Source organism: Nannospalax galili, unplaced genomic scaffold (genome assembly GCF_000622305.1).
Source record: "Nannospalax galili isolate Female #2095 unplaced genomic scaffold, S.galili_v1.0 scaffold408, whole genome shotgun sequence".
Lineage (NCBI taxonomy): Eukaryota > Metazoa > Chordata > Mammalia > Rodentia > Spalacidae > Nannospalax > Nannospalax galili.
The window spans coordinates 988154-1009291 of NW_008358662.1; the positions used below are offsets into that span (position 1 = coordinate 988154).

A 21138-nucleotide genomic window follows, 5' to 3' on the forward strand; every position below is an offset into this window, starting at 1 on the left:
TATATATCCAGGCAATACACTCATACACATAAAAAAATAAAAATAACAAAATATTAAAAAATAATTTACAATTTGAAAACATATACCTTTATGTACAGATGTATATTCAAATTTAGAAAGTTTTCTTCTATGAGAAAGCATGGGACAAAGAATCTGAAATGAAAAAAAATTTTTTTTTGTTGTGTTTTTGTGTGTTTCATGTAATAGATCATAGTCAAATTTAGACCCATTTCCCCATCTGTGCCTTCTCTGTAATTTCATGCATTCTGTCATAAACGTTAAGTCTTATCCAGTAAGCATTTGTACCCAGATGTCCTTTGGTACAAGGTCATCCGCTGAAGTCTAGTCAGCCTCTCTAGAGTCTCCTCCTCCTCGCTCAGCAGTATTCAGTTGCCAATAGTTCTTTGGCTAGGATTGGAGGCTGCTACCCATTCCCTTCTATGTTTTTTTTTTCCTGATTGAGTTGGCATGGGTCTTGTGCATGTTGTCACCATTGTTGCAAGTTCGTATGAGCAAGTTCCCAGTGGCCTGAAAGCCTCTGTTTCCTTATGTTCATGCACCAACCCTGGCTGTTACAATCTTTACACCACCTCTTCTGCAATGGTCCCCGAGTCGTGGGTGGATGAGGTTCACTATAGGAGTCCTATCGAGGATATATAATCTGCAGTCTGTTATTTTCTAAAACTTAGGCAGTTGTGGCCTTCTGTGTGCATCACACTTTGTTGTATGAGGAAGCTTCACTAGTGAGATTTGAGAGATGTAATAGTATTCTCTCTACTCCTTGTTCCACTAATTTCCATGAGCCTTAGGTGTTGAGGTTCCACTGTAGATGTGTCATTTAGGGCTGGGTATCTCTCAGACAAATTCTCTGTGTGACCAGTTGTGGAACTCTATAATAGCCTCCATCTGTTGCAAAAAGAAGTTTCTTTGGTGAGTGGTGTACAGCATACTTGTCTGAAAATCTAAGGGTCCATACTTAGCATACAGTAAAAAATTTCATTTGTCTAGAGATATGACAGAGATAGGGTTTTCTTTAGGATCTATGACCTCTCCAGCTATGTATATTTGGCTATATTCACAGTGCTACCTATGAGTTCCCTCCCATTGAGAGGGCTCCAAGTCCAGTTAGATAGGTGTTGATTACCCCCTAGATAAAAGCACCACTACTGCACCAATAGAGATAGTTTGCTATGCCAGCCATTGTGGTTATTAGGCTTTGGAGCTAAGTTGGACTATTGGTTGATTTCTTTTTTTTCCTCTTAGCAGCTTGCATAGTATTCTCTAGAACTGTGAGAGCTAGTCTTCAGGGATAAGGCTTCCAGGTTAGTTCCAGCTCCATTGCTTTTAGTCCTGTGCCCAAAGGACATTTTGTCTTCAGCAATGGGGTCTTACCTTCAAATTTTGGGAGGTAATCAAGGGCTGTGGCGATAGCCTGTGTAATTTTTGGGAGTCTGTTGGACTACCCTGACCAACAGCAACTCAAAGGGAGGTTTCTCTTGTCTGGCATTGTGTTCTTTGTCATATAGCCTTCAGGTATATACATACACTCATATTCAGATATTGTACGTTTATTTGTCGGGGTTTTTGAGTAAGTACATTTCCCACTGGCTTTTTAGCCCCCTAGGCTTTATTTAGCTCTCTGCTCTCTCTCTCTCAATCTAACCTCCCTTCTCCCTTCCCAGTTTAAGTGTTCCTATTTTCCCCTTGATAGTACCTTTTTCCTATCATCCCCCTTCTCTTGAGTTCTTTCCTCCCCTTTCCCGGCATGGTTCATTGTGTGTCCTTTCCTCCTCCCTTCCCAGTTGAATACCCCCATTTTTCCCATTTCTCCCTTCCTAACATCTGTTCCCTACTATCCCCTTCTTTTGGGCTCTTTCTATCCCTTTACCTCCTTGCTTCCTCTCCATTTTCCTGCCTCCTGTGGTTACATTAGGATATGTACTCACTTATAAAGGATTGATGCTAACATAACTCAAATGAGGGAGAACATATTTTGCTTGCTTATCCGAGTCTGTGTTACTTCACTAAATGTAACCGTTTCTAGTTCCATCCATTTATCTGCAAATTTTATAATTTTGTCTTTCCTTACTGGTGAATAAAACTCCATTGTGTAAATGTGTCACATTTTCATTATCCATTTTTTAGTTGAGGGACATTTAGGTTGTTATGATTTCTTAGCTATTGTAAAAAGAGCAGCAGCATACATGAATGTACAGGTATCTCTAGAGTAGGATGAGTCCTTTGCATATATGCCAAGGAGTAATGTAAATAGATCATATTTCAGATTCATTTTTAGTTTTTTAAGAGTTCTGCACACAGCTTTCCATAGTGCTTGCACGAGTTTTCATTCCCACCAGCAGTGAATGAAATTCCCCTTTCACCACATCCTCTACAGCATTTAGTGTCTTGTTTTCTTGATCCTAGCCAGTCTGCATGGGGTAAGAGAAAAATCTTAAACTGTTTTTTATCTGCATTTCTCTATTTATCAAGAATGTTTAGCATTTTTGAAGGTGTTTTCTTAGCCGTTTTTATTTCTTTGTTGGAGGACTCTGTTCAGGTCCTTAGTCCATCTTTTTATTAAGTTATTTTCTTGTTTCTCTGTTTTTGAGTTCTTTGCCTATTCTGAATATTAATCCTCTGTTGGATGTGTAGCAGGTGAAGATTTTCTCCCACTGAGTGGGTTTCCTCTTCACTTCCTTTGTTGTTTCTTTTGCTGTACAGAAGCTTTTCAGTTTAATGAGGTCCCACATATTGATTGTTGACCTCTGTGCCTGAGCATCCCATGTCCTATTTAGAAAGTACTTTCCTACACCTAGGGTAGGATACTGCCTATATTTTCTTCTAATAGTTCAGAGTTTCAGGTTTCATATTGAGGCCTTTGATCCATTTGGAGTTGACTTTTGTGCAGGGTGACAGATAATTCATTCTTCTAAAGATAGAGATCAGTTTGGCCAACATTATTTTTTTGAAAATACTGTCTTTCCTCCACTGTGCATTCTTGGCACGTTTGTTAAATATCAGGTGGCTGAAATTGCATGCACTCATGTTTGGGACTTCTATTGTGTTTCATTAATTTACATGTCTGTTGTTCTAGTACCATGCTGTTTCTATGACTATAACTCTGTAATACATTTTGAGATCTGGTATAGTAATCCATCCAGCATTGTTTTTTTTTATCCAAGATTGCTTTGGCTATCTGGGGTCTTTTGATTACATATGAATTTTAGGATTTTTTTCCTAGTTCTGTGAAGAATGTCACAAGGAGTGTGATTGACATTGCATTGAATCTATAAATTGTTTTTGGTAGGATCATTGTTATTATTATTATTATTTTTTGGTCTTTTTGAGACAGGGTCTCCCTGTAGCCCCAGCTGTCCTGGAACTTACTATGTAGACCAGGCTGGCCTTGAACTCACAGAGATCTGCCTGCCTCTGCCTCCTGAGTGCTGGGATTAAACGCGTGCGCCACCACGCCCAGCTAGGATCATTTTTTTTACAATATTAATTCTACTCATCCATGAGTACAGTAGGTCCTTCCATCTCCTGATGTCTTCCTCTATCTGTTTCTTTAAAGATTAAAAATATTTTATTGTAGAGGTTTTTAGTGTCTTTGGTTAGGTTTATTCATAGATATATATTTTTTTGAGGCTATTGTGAATAGGAGTCCATATATACTCTTTTGATGGTTGTTTTTGATATGTAAAAAGCTACTGGTTTTTATAAGTTGATTTTGTAACCTGCCACTTTGATGAAAGTATTGATCATTTCTATCTGTTTTCTGGTGAACATTTTGGGATCGCTTACATATCATATGCTCTGTAAATAGTGATAATTTGATCTTTTCTCAAATTAGTACTCCTTTAATTTCCTTCTCTTGTCCCTTTGCTATTGCAAGAGTTTCAGGCACTATGTAGAAAAGTAGTGGAGATAGTGGACAGTCTTGTCTGGTTCCTGATTTTAATGAGAATGCTTCCAGTTTTTCTCTATTTAGAATAATGTTGACTGTGGGTTTGTTGTATATAGCTTTAATTATGTTGAGGTATGTTCCCTCCAGTCAGATTCCCTGTAGGACTTTTAATATGCATCCATATTGTGGTTTATCAAAGCACTTTTCTGCATCTATTGAGATGACCATTTTTTTGTCTTTAAGTCCACTTATATGATTTATTACATTTATTAACTTGACCATCCCTGCATCTCTAGAATAAAGTTGACTTTATCATGGTGGATGACCTTTTTGATGTGTGTCTGTATGAATTTGTTTTTTATTGAGAATCTTTGCATCTATGTTCAGTAAAGATATGGGCCTATGTTGTGTCTTTACCTGGTTTTGGTATTAGAGTGATACTGGCTTCATAGAAGGAGTTTTGAGAGTTTTCCCTCTGTTCCTATGTTTTGGAATAATTTAAGAAGTATTGGTTGTTGATTTTCTTTGAATGTCTGGTAGAATTCTGCTGTGAATCCATCTGGGGCTGGGTTTTTTGTTTTTTTTTTTTAGTTGGGAGGTTTTGTATTGCTGTTTTTAATTTTTACATTTGTTGTGGGTCTGTTTAAGCTGTTGATCTCTTCTTGGTTTAACTTTGGTGGTTTCCATGAATTTAGAAATTCATCCATTTCTTTTATATTTTCAAATTATTTCATTTATTATTTTTATTTTATATGTATGAGTATATTGCCTGCATGTACGTAAATGTACTTGTCATGTGGTTCCCACAGAGGTGAAAGAAGGGTATAGGATCCCTTGGAACTGTAGTTATCTATGGTTGCTAGTTGTCGTGTGGGTGCTGGGAATTGAGCCCAGGTCCTCTACAAGAGCAGCCAGTGCTCTTAACCACCAAGCTATCTCTCTAGCCTAAAGTAAAGGGTTTTTATAAAAAAATTATTTTTTTAATAACTACATGATTAGATGAAGCATTTAATTACAGCATTAACATATTTAATAACAATTTCCAGAGCAAAGATGCATCTCTTTCAAAACTGGCTGTAAATTTTTAGGTTCACAGTTGAATTAATGCAGTTATACAATATTGAACTCAGTATAAACCCTATAAAACATAAAATTGAATGAGGTTTTAACCTTTAAAAAAGATCTCCATTTCATTTTAAAATATACTCTTTCATACAGAAAAACTCATTTTTAATGCTACTAACACTTAGATGTTTGTGCATGCATCTCTAATCTGTGTGTATCAGATTATTACTAGTCACATTGGGTTACCTTGGCACCCGAGCATGGATATAAAATCATCAGGTAGATGTCAATGGTAATGTGTTTCACCTCTACTGCTTAACATGAACAAATTTTTTATTTATTTATTTTAATTAAAAGAAGCATTTCATAACAACAGCATTAACCTATTCAATAACATTTTTCTGAGCTAGGATACATCTCTTTCAAAATTGGCTGTACATTTCTAGGTTTACAGATGAATTATTACGCTTATATAATCTTTTACTCATTATAAACTCTATAAGACATAAAATTAAATGAGGTTCCAACGTTTAAAAAAGATCTCCACTGCGTTGTCAAAACACACAGTTTCATACAGAAAAATTCATTTCAGGGCTCTTGACATTGAGATGTTTTCACATGCATTTCTAATCTCTATATACATGACTATCACTGGTCACAGTCACCCACCTTCTGAGCTCCTCGGCATCTGAGCATGAATACAAACTCGTCAGATAGACAGCCTTCCTCTCCCACTAGAGCCTCTATACTCTGCCATCCCTGCCACTGTCCACTGTGCTGTCAGCACCCCCATCCATTCCCCCCTATCTGCCCTTCTGGTAAATCTAGTCAGCCAGAGGTCCCTGTTCCAGGAGGATCAACTGTTCCTTATCAACGGCAATCCATTGTCAGTATTCCTTTGGATAGAATTGGGGTCTGCTGTTAATGTTTCCAGTAGTATGTTGGGTTACTGTCTGGAAGAGTATCCATCTTGGCCAAGAACTCGACTGAAGGTATCGCCTCTCTGACAAATTATACATAACAGGTCAAGAAATATATCTCTAGATAAGGTTTATTTGAGACCAACAGATCATTACCCAAGATTTATCTGCATGACACACAGTAATTAAAAATGCCAGAATGGTGGAACTAACCTTCTTGGATGTTTAACAGACATACCTTGAGATCTATACTAATTGGGTCAGAGGGACACAAAGGACACTTTTTGCTCCTTGCCCTCCTAGGTCGATTAGTTCCAGGGATCATGAGCATCTCACAAATTGTCCTATAATGGTGGTGGGTCATCTGACCTCTTGATCAAGGAGGCCAAGGAGACCCCACCAGATGGACTTGAACCAGTGTCCAGTCTATAAAGAGGAGGGTTTAGTAATGCCCCCCCAGCATTGCTCTTAATGCTCAGGGTTGCTTTGGGTAACCAAGGTCTGTTGTGCTGCCATATGAATCTTAGGATGCTTTTTTCCAATTCTGTGAAGAATTTCATGGGAATTTTGATTGGCATTGCATTGAATCTATATATGACTCTTGGTAGGATGGTCATTTTAACAATATTAATTCTTCCAATCCATGAGCATGGGAGGTCCTTCCATCTTCTGATGCCTTCCTCAATCTCTTTCTTTAAATATTTGAAATTTTCATTGTAGAGGTCTTTAATGTCTTTGGTCAGGTTTATTCCAAGATATTTTATTTTTTTTCAGCTACTGTGAAAGGGAGTGTTTCCATGTATTCTTTCTCTGATTGCTTGTTATTGGTATGTAAAAAGTCTATAGACTTTTGTAACCTGCCACTTTACTGAATGTGTTAATTTCTAGGAGTTTTCTGGTGGAATTTTTGGTGTCTCTAAGGTTTAATATCATATCATCTGCAAAAAAGGATAATTTGATCTCTTCTTTTCCAATTATTACTCCTTTAATTTTCTTCTCTTGTCTTAATGCTCTTGCAAGAGTTTCAAGCTTATGTTAAAAAGGAGTGGAGATAGTGGATAGCCTTGCCTGGTTCCTGATTTTAATGAGAATGCTTCCAGTTTTTCTCCATTTAGAATGATGTTAGCTGTGGGCTGTGGATTTGTTATATATGGCTTTAATTATGTTGAGGTATGTTCCCTCCATTCCAATTCCCTCTAGGACTTTGAACATTAAACGCATGTTGAATTTTGTCAAAGGCCTTCTCTGCATCTATTGAGATGATGACCATGTGATTCATGTCTTTGAATCCATTTATATGATTTATGATGTTTATTGACTTATATATATTGAACCATCTCTGCATCTCAGTAATAAAGCCAACTTGATCATGGTGGATGATCTTTTTGATGTGTGACTGTATGTGGTTTGGAAGTATCTTGTTGAGACTTTTTGCATCTATGTTCATTAAGGATATGGGTCTATGATTTTCTTTTTTGGTTTTATCTTTACCCGGCTTTGGTATTAGAGTGATGCTGGCTTCATAGAAGGAAGTTGGAAGTTCTCCTTCCATTTCTTCTTAATTAAGTGGTATTGAATGTAGATCTTCTTTAAATGTCTGGTAGAATTCTGCTGTAAATCCATCTGGTTCTGGGCTTATTTTAGTCAGCAGGTTTTGTATTACTGTTTCAATTTCCTTGTATGTTATGGGCTGTTAATCTCTTCTTGGTTTAGTTTTGGTGGTTCCCATGCTTTTCAATACCCGTCCATTTCTTTTAGGTTTTCAAATTTTGTAGCATATAGGTTTTTAAAGTATTCTCTTACAATGTTCTGGATCTTTTGGTGCTGTTGTGCTGTTTCCCCTTTCATCTCTGATTTTGTTAATTTGGAGGTGCTCTTTCTTTCTTTTGGTTAACTGGGCTAGTGGTCTGTCAATCTTGTTTTTTTTCCAACAACCAGCTCTTGGATTCATTTATTCTTTATACTGTTTTCTTTGTTTTTATTTCATTAATTTCAAGTGTCTTGAGTTGCAATATTAAGTCATTTATTTGTGTTCTTCCTGATTTTTAAATGTAGGCACTTAGAGCTCTATACTTCCCTCTAAGGAATGCTCTCAATGTGTCCCAGAGGTTTTGTTGTCTTGTATTGTTCATTTCATTCTAAGAATACTTTTTTTTTCTTAATTTCTTTTTTGACCCATTCATCATTCAAGAGAGTGTTGTTCAATCTCCATGAGGTCATGTAGTTATTAGCCATTATTTTGCTGTTGATTATTAGCCTTATTGCATTGTGGTATGATAGAATGTATGGAATTATTTCAGTTTTTTTTGCATTTGTTGAGGTTTGTTTTGTTTCCCAGTATGTTGTCAATTTTAAAGGAACTTGCATGGGCTGCAGAGTAGAAAGTGTATTCTTTGGTGCTTGGATGAAATATTCTGCAGACGTCTGTAATATCCAGTTGATGTAAGATGTCATTTACTTCAGATGTCTCTTTGTTTAGTCTTTGTCCAATTTATTAAAGATAGTGGGGTAATGAAGTCATCTACTTTTACTGAGTTGGGATTAATCTGTTTTATAGTTCTGTAGTACTGTTTGTATGAAATTGGGTGCACCAGTGTTTGGTGCATATTTTTTCATTATTATATCTTCTTGGTAAGTTCTTCTTTGATTAGAATGAAGTGATCCTTTTATCTCTTCTGATTAGTTTTCATTTGAATTCTGTTTTGTCAAATGTTAGCATTACAATACCTTCTTGCTTCTTAGTGTCATTTGCTTGAAATATTTTTTTCCATCCTTTTACCCTAATGCACCTCTCCTTGATAATGAGATGAGTTTCTTAAAGACAACAAAAAGATGGATTTTTTTCTTAATATAGTCTACTAGCATGTGTGTTTTGACTGAGAAGTTGAGGCCATTGATATTTAGAGTTACTGTTGAAAGATGTGTATTAGTTACTGTCATTTTAATTTGTTTGTCTTATTGGTCCTATTTTGTGTTTCTGTAATTACACCTAACTTTGTTTCTTTCTGTAGCCTCTTGGCTAGAGTCATTCCTACCTTGTCCTTTGCATTGCTTCAAATATTCGCTGTAGTGCTGGTTTGGAAGACATGAATTCTTTCAGCCTATTTGTGTCATCAAAAATTTTCCGTTCCCCTTCGACTATAATAGATACTTTTGTTGGGTAAAGTATTCTGGGTTGGCATTCATGATCATTTAGAGCTGGGAATCCTTTGGTCCAGGCTCTTCTGGCTTTCATAGTTTGCATTGAAAAGTCAGCTGTAATTCTAATGGGTCTTCTTTTGTATATGAGTTTTTTTGTTGTTGTTGTCTTGTTTTGTTTTTCTTTTGCAGCTTTCAGTATTCTTTCTTTCTTTGGTACATTTAGTGTTTTTACTATGATATTCCCTGGGGAGTTTCTTTTCTGGTCCTAATTGGTGTTCTATATGCTTCTTGTTTCTGTATAGATATGTCCTTCCTTAATTTAGGGAGGTTTTCATCTATAAGCCTGTTGAAGCTCTGGTAAATGCCATTGTTCTGTGATTCTTTTCCTTCCTGTATGTGTAAATGTGGTTTTTTCATGGTGTCCTACATTAGCTGCATATTCCATTCCTCTGTGTTTTTAGATTTTTTTTTAATAGTCCTTCATTGAGGAGTCCAGTTCTTCATCTTTGTTGTTTAGTCTTGATGTTCCATTTTCCATTTCATTCATTCTGCTTGTGAGGCTTTCTCCTGTTGTTTCAATTTGACTTAATATGTGTTTTCATTTCCATTTTCATTTTGGCTTGAGTTTTCTTCAGTATTTCTTTATCTTTTGTGAATTCACTTTTAAATCCTGAATTGTTTTTGTTATTTCTTTCAGCCACATAATTGTATTCTTTTGAACTTCCATTACATGTTTATACCTATCTTCTTTAAGTTTTTTGATCATGTTTATGATTGTTCTTCCAAATTCGGCATCTTGGGGTTCCCCTGTGTGGTTCTCATTGTAGTACACTTCTGTAGTACTTGTATGTTTTGTTGGGGACACATTCTCTTGCTTTTTCATGTTATTTGTGTATTTGTGTTGCCGTTTGGCCATATGGATGTCTTTCATTGGTTGTGTCCAATAGGAAATTCTATTCTGCCTTTGTTTAGCTGAAATTTGGTTCTGTTTATTTTGTTGATGTTGATTGGGTTGCTTTTTGCTCAGGTACTTTAGGTTCTCACAGGGTATTAGCCTGGTCTGGATAGTAGGCAGGTCTATAGTAGGCAGATCAGGAGGTGGGCCAATGGAGTGAGGACAGCCTGTGGAGGGTCTAACAAATGAAGGTGGAGAGCTGAACTAGTCTGGGTACAAGGGATCAGGATGCGTTGGGCAGGTCTGGACTAAGAGGATAGTCTGGAGGTCTGGGGTGGAAAGAGCATGAGTGGGCCTGGGCCCAAGGCTAGAGGGGACAGACTAGGGGAAAAGCATAGAGCTGCTCAGGCTGTAGGGGAATCAAGACCAGATCTGAAATTTTTGATTCAAATGTCTGCATGGCTTAAAGTCAAGCCCAAATGACCAGAGGTTCTGGATGCTCCTCACAAACTTTGTATTGTTGATTTAAATAGCAGTCAATTTAGTTATGAGGAGCAAATGCAATAGAGTCTATAAATTTTGTGATTATTAGTACCTGTGATGTTTAATAGAAATTTATTTACTTATATCTTAATTCAGTAACTGCTGTTTATATTAAATTTTTAATTTTTCATATATATTAAAATTATTTGGTAGTAGTTAAAAAATACCAAGACTTCTTTGGCTTTATCTTCCCTTAAAGTTGTGGATCTTTTATTAATTTTTTTAAATTTAGCATGTGATGATATCTTTTGCCTTTTTTTTGCTTCATTTCATTTCATTTTGTGACAGTCTTGCCAGGTAGATCCAGTATGCCTTAAACTAGTAGTCTTCCAGCCTCAACCTGCTCAGTGCTGGGACTGGCAGCACATACTCCCATGCCTAGCTCACTTTGGTTTTGAACAAACTAATTGAATTGACTTAAATTATGTGAAAAGAAGAGTGTGTGTTGCCATTAGAATTATAAATGCCGTTGTATTCATCAGTCTTGTTGTGTTGAAGGTACAGGATTTGATGAGGAGTCAGCAATTCTTGGTGCAGGTCGAGAGTTTGCACTAATGAAAACAGCAAATGGAAAGGTAAATATTCATTTCATATTAAAAATTAACTTTTTAATAATTGAAGAGATAGTATAATTGTTACTTAGGTGTTTACATAGTAGAATTTTTTTCATGTAGAAAATAGTATTATGTAACATTTAAAACTAAAACTTGAAAAAGTTTTTTAAATGTTGTATTTTGCAGCTGTTTAATTTTAATTTTGGAACTCTAATTTTTTGTTAATGTAAATTCATGTTTTATGTTCTGATGAATGAGGTGCTGCAAGTTTCTGTAAATATAATTAGAGTGTAATTTGGATACAATAGATGCATATTTAACTTATAGATTGTATAGGTTAACCTATAAAGGTGGAAGTTTCTTTTTTGTCTAGTAAATGTGAAGAGAAAGTAAGATGAGGGAATTCTGAAGATAGAAATTATTATGCAAATACAATTAAATGTAGCTTTTTATAATTGTGGAAAGTGAATTAAGATATAAGAATTTCCTCTGCTGTGGGTTAGAAGTGTATTTATGGAGATATAAATATGAAAAATTTTAAATGTTCAGAATGCTTCTGAAAAACTTAAGCTTGAATGGGTCAGTTTCTGTTTTCCTCTATTTATGAGATTTGAGTAGTATAAAAAAATTGTGGGGTTCTTGTTATTTCAATGAAATGTGGAAGCTGCACTTGAATGTAAACCTTGGTGCAGTACTCTAAAAGGCACTGTAATTCCTTTTTTTTTTTTCTTTTTTAACATATAAGATATATTACACGGGAAAATACCAGAGTCTTGGAATCAAACAAGGTGGTCCTTCAGCAGGAAAATGGGTTGAGTTACCAATTACAAAATCTCCAAAGATAGTACACTTTTCAGTTGGACATGATGGGTCGCATGCCCTTTTAGTTGCAGAAGATGGAAGCATATTCTTTACAGGATCTGCTAGTAAAGGAGAAGATGGAGAGTCAAGTAAGTTGACTGATCAGTTGGAGACTTGCAAAAAATTCATGTGAAGATTCAGTAACAATAACCTCACTGACTTAGTAACTTTATATTGGGGCATGTTCAGTCAGTGATGGTAGTATACTATGCATTAAGGAATGTGTTTCCTTTTTTGGTTCTAGGGTTCATATGAATAAATTTTCATGCTTTATGAATACATAACTTTTAATCTGAGAATATATGATTGTTTTGTTACAGCAGTTAGTATTTGTTTTTGAAATTTTACTTATTCTAGTAGATTACTTTAAAAGCCCCGGACTTTTCAGGGAACATATATTTCAGAATGAAGGTAAACCTTACGCAACTCTGTTTATTAGTGTTCGCTATGAGTTACTATTTGTGGTGTTTTTCCTATGATGAAATCCTTGTTCAACAAAGAAAAACTAAATAATGTGATCTCATATTTTCTATTTTTCTGTTAAGACTAAGTTTCAAAGTATCATTTTTCTCTTTTTTTAAATAACTTTTTATATACTTTGTATATGTTGGAGTAGCATCTTTTAGGCATTAAGGTTTGAAATCAATACATAATGTAAAACTTGTGTGAAAATAAAAGTCATCCTGGAAAAAGCCCTTAAAATGCCCACAGGGTATATTACCAGCTTTTAGATACTTCCATATAGTTTTTCCTTCTAACATTCGTGTTGTCACATGAAAAATATGGTGATACTTCAAGTTCTAGCATTGAAATATGTTTTTATTCTGAAAAACATGTAGGAATTGAATTAACCAAATGAACAGCTGGTTAACGTTTGTTGTCTTTGGCTTATTTCAAGGATATTTGAGAGTGCTGGCTTCTTGAATCACCCATATTTAAATTTGTTCTTTTCCTTATGTATATCTACTTTCCCTACAATCTGATTGACTTGATGTGGCTACTTAATAAGTATATGTTGAATAAATGAGAAGCTTAGTCTCCAGGATCTAGTATCAAAAGGGTTGGTGCATGCACGCGCACACAAACACACACACACACACACACACACATACACACACACACACACGAGAGAGAGAGACAGAGAGAGAGAGCGAGAGACAGAGAGAGAGAGACAGAGAGACAGAGAGACAGAGAGAGAGAGAGACAGAGAGAGAGAACAGCGGAGATGTCAGTGATGCTGATAATATAAAAGCTAGTCCAGAGATTGAGCCTCCCAGAAGTTTGGAGGAAAACTGGTGTTTCCTATTGGTAATTTCATTTTGCTATATAGAAGGCAGATCTGACAGGGATAGCCTAAATATTAATTGACTACATGAGACTAGTAGTTTAACTCATTTTAATCAACATGTTAGTAAGCCCAGGCTTTGTCAGACTAAATAAAGTGTACAAAAAGGTAAATAATATGTTCTTTTTCTTTGGAGTTTATATATGTCATCATTATTTGCACATAGATACCTTACGTTCATTTTATTTGTTCTTTTCAGCTAAGAGTAGGCGGCAATCAAAACCCTATAAACCTAAAAAGATAATTAAAATGGAAGGAAAGATTGTGGTGTACACAGCCTGCAATAATGGGAGTAGTTCTGTTATTTCTAAAGATGGAGAACTGTACATGTTTGGAAAAGATGCCATTTATTCTGATAGTTCAAGTAAGTTTTTTTTAAAAAAAACTTAAAACTCTTCACTTTTATGCAAAAAATTATTGCAGTATGAATCATTAGGTGTTACAAAGGTAGGTGTACAAAATTAACATTTGTTTTGTTCTTCTGTACATTTTCCTCAAAAGTTGAATCCTTTGAGATGTTTTCCATTGTGTTTGTTACTAGAAGATCTGACCTTAGTTTCACACAGAGATAGTCATAGCATAGAATTTGATGATTGAAACTTTCCATTAGCACTTATGTTTTCTGGAAAGCTTTCCCTGCACACTCAGGTGCCCATAATTGTTGAATATTTATCTCTTCCATTAGGTCATTGGGATAGGAATATTTTTCTCTTAATAATTACTGTATTCTGCCTATAATACCTAGCACAGGGTCTGGCACATGGTATGGTCTCAAGAATTATTTGTCGTTAACAAGTGACAGATAACCCTGAAATTTAAGAAGTAGATAGAAGGAATAGAAGTAGCTAGATGATATGTATTTGAATTTTGATGTAAAAAGCAAGCTGGAGTAAATGCAGTTTATGACTGGACTTTTAAGTCCCAAGAATGGAGTAAAGAAGCATGTAGATCATTTATAGCAATTAACTGTTAGCTTAATTAATTGAACTGTTCCCAGGTGTCATATATGAGCTGGCTTAACATGGTAACATTTAGATCCTGAGTTGACTGCAATCGTTAGAGTGAACCAGACTTTTGGGGTAGCACATGAAAAGTTTTAAAATAATGTTCCAGTGCTTGCTAAAATACTGATAGAAATTAGGACTGACAATATGTGGGTTTGGTGGGCTAAATAGACAAAGTTTGCCTGCCTTTATGAGGATCTGAGATACACTTTAAATATTCAGGAAGTATTGTTTAGTGGGCATTGACAGAGTCAGATGTTGAGACTAACACTTTTTAGTTGGATAACAGGTTACTTAACTTTGAAAGATTTCTTTGTGCCCTTCCCCCTTTAAAATGGGTCTAAAGATAGTACCTGTTTTGTACGTGTTTTAATAAGACCATAAGAGATAATAATTAAGAAGTGCTTTGCACAGAACCTGGAACTTGTAAGAGCTTAAGCTATAATTATCTGGTATTGTTAATCAAAAATTGTTCTGTTAAACACATATGTCTTTTAAAGTGTGCTGCACACTGAAATTAGGCATTTTTGAAGTATACTTAAGAAAAGGATCTAAATTACAAAATTGAATAAGGGAACGGGAATGCCACATTAAGATAGTGATGTATTAAAGTTAGTAATATAATTTTCTCAATAGGTAACATTTGCAACTTAAAAGTTTAATTTTTTGAAAAGAAGTTTTTAATATATTTTAGAAAAAATATTTAGCAATTTTTAGTTTTATATTAATAAAATTAAGCATGCTTTTGTAAATTTAAAATAGATGCAAAAATATTAAATGGCTATTGTGGATAGCCTTTGGATATGACAAATGTACTGAAAGTAACATAAGGGAAGTTGAGGAAATCATTGATGTGGATTATGAAAGACAGTATTGTAGGTTAAAAAATACTGTTTTGAGGGCTATTAAATCACTCAGTGTTCAAAGGCACTTGCTGATGCTCAGCCTCATGACCTGAGTTCAGTCCCCAGGACTCACATGGTTGAAGAAAAGAACCAACTTCCACACATTGTTCTCTGACCTTCACACATGCATGCCATGGATAAACGCATGCACACACACACACACACATACACACACACACACACTTTTAAAAAAATGTATTGTTTTGAAAAATCTACAGGTTTCTATAAAAACAATTTAATTTTAATAGTATTACAAATGTTTTACTTTGTTTGCTGAGCACATCTAAGGAGGAAAAGGTTTATGGCTTATTTTGTGCCTGTAACAGAAATTTGAGAACTGCTGGCCCTTCCGAATACTGTTGAAGGGTGTTGACATTTGCTGCCTGTAAGCGGGGTAAGCTAACTGGAAATAATATTATAGTAAAGATTTTCTCCAATTCTGAATATTATTTTAAAATTTATTGAAAGTGCATTACAATTTTTAAAGTAAATTTTGTTGATAACTTTCCAGTGTTTTGGCTAGTTATTTCATATTTTTGTAAATTATTTTGCCTGAAAAATTAAATTCTGCTGTCAAGTTATTCTAGGCTCAGAAAGGTTTTTGTTGTTGTTTTTATTAATTTTGTATCTTTCTTGTAGGCTTGGTATCTGATTTAAAAGGCCATTTTGTAACTCAGGTAGCAATGGGCAAAGCTCACACTTGTGTTTTAATGAAGAATGGAGAAGTTTGGACATTTGGTGTAAATAATAAAGGACAGTGTGGACGAGACACTGGTGCTATGAACCAAGGAGGGAAAGGTAGAAGTTTAATTTTTGAATAATAAGATTTATGTTGTCTGTTTATTAGCTTCTTGGAGCATAATCATGAATCTTACTCTTTGAAAATGAGTGACTTGTGGCTGGACAGATGACTGTGCAGTTAAGAGCACTTACTACTCTTACAGAGGGCCTGGGTTTGGGTTCTAGTACCTATATGATGGCTAACAACTGTCTGTAACTCCAGTTCTAGGGGATCTGATGTCCTCTTCTGCCCTTTGCAGGCATAAGACACATACATACATGCAGACAAAACTCTCATGCACATAAAAATAAAAATTAAATATTTTTAAAATGAATGATTTAAAATTTGATTTCCTATAAATTTAGAAAACCCCTGAATTTCTTGGTTATTTGATAATAACTATTGATAAAAAGTCCATCGCTGGAAGAATCAAATATACTTTAGATTTTTAATTTTTGAACAAATGATCTGCCTACTGTCTCATTTTTAAAACTCCATATAAAATAATAGTGCTTCTTTGATTTAACAATTTTTGATGACTAAATTGTTCAAGAAAAGAAAATTTTCTAAATTCTTTGTTATTAACTGCTTATCTCATATCTTTAGTTTTGACTGCTGATATTACCCTCCTGTTTAATATCGTGTGCTATCTATGGTTTAATTTGATCTTGGAAACTCAGAATGGTTCTTTTGATTTCTCTGACACTTGTTATGAAGAGAAGGAATTGTAGCTCCCACTTCTTCACAAGTGTCTTGTGTCAACCCTTGTACTGTTGAAGGGAAGAGATGTGTTTCCTTCAATTGCCTAATTATTGTGGTCTCATTTTTTGTTTTTAATAATGTGTCTACTTTATTTTTGCTCTCAGTTTTTACTTTTAGTTGCTATCAGCATATCTATGTTCTTTAGTTCAATTTCTGACTCCTTCTGTTTGCAATTGTGCAGGAGAAATACACAGATATCACCACAACTAAGAGTTAGACTGTGAAGAATGTGCAGTATTTTGAAGATTAAATTCTCAATCTGTTAACTAAACCAAGTGCATCCATTTGTGGATGTCCATTTGACAGCAGACTTACCTAGGAACCCATTGGGTGGTTGTTGTTTGTTTAGGGGAGTTTTTTTTTTAAGTTTTTTTTTTTTTTTCCCCTTAGTAGGGAAGGAATAGAAAGCAATATTGAAATAAAAAATGTGTAACTACCACCATTACCATATCTAATTTTTTTCATCAGAAAGCAAGTTACAGGTAATAATCACATGCCTTATATTCACTTCCAAGGCTTGATTCCATTTCTTTTCAGTAGTAAACACTACGGTGACCTTGTTAAGTATGCTTTTAGTGTCATGTTCTTAACTTTTTACTTGTTCTTACATTGTTTATACATAAAAACATATTTTAGCATGTGCAATTTTTGTATTTTATGTTTTTACATATTGTTTTTTTTTCTGTGAATTCTTTCATATCTCACCATTGTGTTTTTAAATTCCTGTGTTAGAGCATAGGAATATAAATAGTCATGCTAGCCTGTGATAAATGATGCCATTCCCAGGCTACACATTGATGGGTGATTTTATTTTCAATTTTCAATTGCTACAAACAGTTTAAAAACCTTCTTTATACATGTTTACTGGCGAATATGTAAGATTTTCTCCAGCATAATTGCTTTTTTGTATGCTTAACTTTTATTAGATTTTTCTTGAAAGATCATACCAATTTATATTCTCATTGGTAGTGTCTCATTTTCTAGATTACTTCAAGTAGTTGATAATGAGGATCTCTGATTTTTCAGTTTAGTAGCTATAAATTTATATTTAATTTTTTTGTTATTTTGAAGTGTAATGTACATACAGAAAAGTGTACACTTATCTTTACGAATTTTCATGAATTGAAAACATTCGTATAAGACCTCAGAATGCTCCACTCTGTGTTCTTCAGTATTATTTCCTCCCTCTTAACACCATAAATTACTTTTCCTTATACTTGCACTTTGTGTAAATAGATCATACAGTATGAAATATGTTGTCTAATGTTTTCTAAGCACAGCTTCGTGTGTGATTTAACTGTACTGTTAAAAATAGTTGTAGGTGTTTTCATTGCTCCATAGTATTAAATGACATTTAGATCCCACAGTGTTGTTGCTTTCAGGATTGTTGCATTGAGTAGTTTCTGGTTTGGGTTATTTTAAACAGTGTTGTTATGAACATTCTATTAAATGTCTTTGATGAAAATACCCATGAATTTCTTATGGGCATGTAACAAGGAGTAGAGCTGTTGGGTCTTTTATTTTTCTTGTAGATTATTAATAGAGGTTTTGAATATCGCTTAATTTTTATATTGCTTGTCTTTTAAAACTGATTTATATGAAGTATTTAAATATATTCTGTTACACATATTTTTTACTTTTTTGTTTCATTTGTATCTCCTCCTCCCCAGTGCTGGGATTATATGGGTCCTGGGTTTTAAACTAAGGTCCTCATGCTTACAGAGCAAGCACTTTACCAACCAAGCCATCTCCCTAGTTTGCTTTCTTAAACTATAAGAAAAAATGTCTTTTTGAGACAGGGTCTCTCTGTAGCCCCAGCTGTCCTGGAACTCACTACGTCAACCAGGCTGGTTTCGAACTCACAGAGATCCGCCTGTCTCTGCCTCCTGAGTGCTGGGATTAAAGGCGTGCGCCACCACACCTGGCTGTCTTTTTTTTTTTTTTTATGTAATTAGGTTGGGTCTTTCATTTTCCATATGAATTCCAGTCCATTTATCTACTTGGCATTTCATTGAATAAACATTAATTTGAAGGTAATGGTTACAGTATTTTTGATGCTTAAATATGTAATACATATAGAACCAGGTGCAAGAAGGTGTTTAATAGTTTCATTTATCATTGAAACTAGAGTCTCTCAAGCTTCCTTCAGAATTACTTTATTCTAACACTAGGCAAAATTATCTGGTGCTTGATTATTTCATTTTTCAGCTTGTCTATTGATTACAAATGGCAAAGCTAAAAAAATACTATGTCATGAGTCTATTTCTTGATTAGACAAATCTATGGTAAATGCTTACTCTTCAGGAGTACGCTGTAGATGAAGCGATAAGAGAACAAGGTTGACTAATTTGACCTGATGTATGCCAAGTGTGCCTTTGTGCACTGGTTTTTGGGTGAGGACATAGAGAAAGGGGGGTTCTCAGAGGTCCATGAGGACATGGCTGCCTGAGAGAAGGACTATGGTGAGCTTGATGTGGATTCTGTTGAAGGACAGGGTGAGGAAAGAGATGAATACTAAAGTTAAAGTGTCATAATGGTACAGGTTTTACAGAGAAGCTTATTCTGTTCCAACACTGAAAGTTGTGGTAGGATGAGTTAATTTGTGTGTGGCAGTTATGCTCTTATACAATTACCAACCTATGCTTTAAACATGAATGCTTTTCATAGACCCAGGCTATACATTTTTCTGATGGGTATCAAAAAAAATATTCCCTGAAAAAAAAAAGTGAATAAAGGATAGCTTTATATGTGGCAGCAGCCTGAGTCAGGGGGAAAGGCAAATATGAGAAGTAACAGCTCTCTTCCCATAGATAAACTAGCTCTCTTGTAGTGCTGTATATTCCTTTCTACTCTATCACAGTTGTACTTTCACATATTTGATTGTCTTTTTCACTAGATTTAACTGTATAATAGCACTCATAGTCTTTAGTGTTGAGAGCAAAAGTCTACAAACTATAATCTGATGTCTTATCTGCTCATTGGTCATTTTTTTTGTATAGGCCTTTAATCTAAAAATTGATTTTACAGTTGTAGAGTATGATAAAAATGTGGTATGGACTTACATGGGTCACAGAGCCTATATCATTTACAATTTGTTTCTTTACACAAAGTTTGTCGACTCCTTGATGGAAAGGAATTCCTGGGGCATAGTTTTCAATTAAAAGAAATTGAACAAGTTATAACAGTTTAAAAGTTCCAGTTGACAAATAGTCTTTAAAAAGATATTGACTCACTCTAAAAAGTACTGTGTGCTTTCTTGGTAAGTTATCTCTGAGCTGAAGTTTTAAGGTCAAAACACCCTCCCCAGTAGATGAGAGCCACCTTACATATGAGGAAGGGTGACACAAGAGTAAGAGTGAGCAAAGGCCCTGCTCATGTGAAAGGCCACTTGGTATTTGAAAAGCCAATGGAAGTTAGATTCAGGTGGAATGTGATTTGCTTGGAAGAGAGGAAGTTAGAGAAAACAGAAATCCATATTGTGAATCTGTCTCCTCCTTGTCCAGAAATTTTGTTCTTTTAAAGATCTTGAAACAACATTGGAGATTTGTAAACTGTGAAGTCAGTAAAATGAAATATGAGTTTTAAAAAGCTGATTGGTAATGATGTGAAGACTAATCTACAGCGGTGAAATCCTTGGCTTACAGTGTGATTAGGCATTTTTCTTTGGTTTGTTAAATAAAGGTAGTAAGAATGGAAGAAACACTGAAATCAGAAAAGATTTAAAAGTATGATTGATGCCCTTCTTTACCTTCTTTTGCCAAGAGAAAATGGAGGAGCAGTTTAGTGTTCGTTTGTGTAGTCATTTGGATTACCGTGGGGTTTCATACTTTTTTTTAAGTAGGGAAATACCTATTTTTCAGATATGGAAGTAATCCTCGTAACATTATAAACTGGTCTGTCAAATAGGGTTTGGAGTTGAAAATATGGCAACAGCCATGGATGAAGACTTGGAAGAAGAACTAGATGAGAAAGATGAGAAGTCCATGATGTGCCCTCCAGGCATGCACAAGTGGAAGCTGGAGCAGTGCATGGTGTGCACAGTGTGTGGAGACTGCACAGGTTATGGAGCCAGCTGTGTCAGCAGCGGACGTCCAGACAGAGTCCCTGGAGGGTAAGACAAGGCTTCCTACTAAAGGAAATGTGTAGAACCTATTTTTTCCCCAAATTACCTCAGGTGTCTACGTTTTTATTTTTGGTGAGGCTCTGGGGCTCAAACCTAGGGCTTCAAACAGGTACTCGGCAAGTGCTGTACCACTAATATAAAACTCAATCCTAAACTTACAGTTCATATCATTATTTTCCATTATATCAATTTCTAATTTAGTGTCATCTTTGCCTTTCTTTCATTTGATTCATTGAAACCATTATTTCAAAACATTTATGAAAACATAAATGTTTTCAGTTCCTAATTGTTAGCTTACTTGTAGTTTTCTAAGCCTGTTTAATGCCACATAT

At 35.0% G+C, this 21138-nt stretch overlaps 1 protein-coding gene across 1 annotated transcript in view; it reads left to right on the forward strand.

The window, feature by feature from the left end:
* The window catches only part of Mycbp2 (MYC binding protein 2), a 343026-nt gene that overhangs the window by 78920 nt on the left and 242968 nt on the right, over positions 1 to 21138 (forward strand). Inside the window, 5 exon segments of the mRNA XM_029558112.1 lie at positions 10970 to 11046; positions 11771 to 11975; positions 13431 to 13595; positions 15780 to 15938; positions 20590 to 20794. Of these exon segments, the coding sequence (XP_029413972.1) occupies positions 10970 to 11046; positions 11771 to 11975; positions 13431 to 13595; positions 15780 to 15938; positions 20590 to 20794 (811 nt within the window).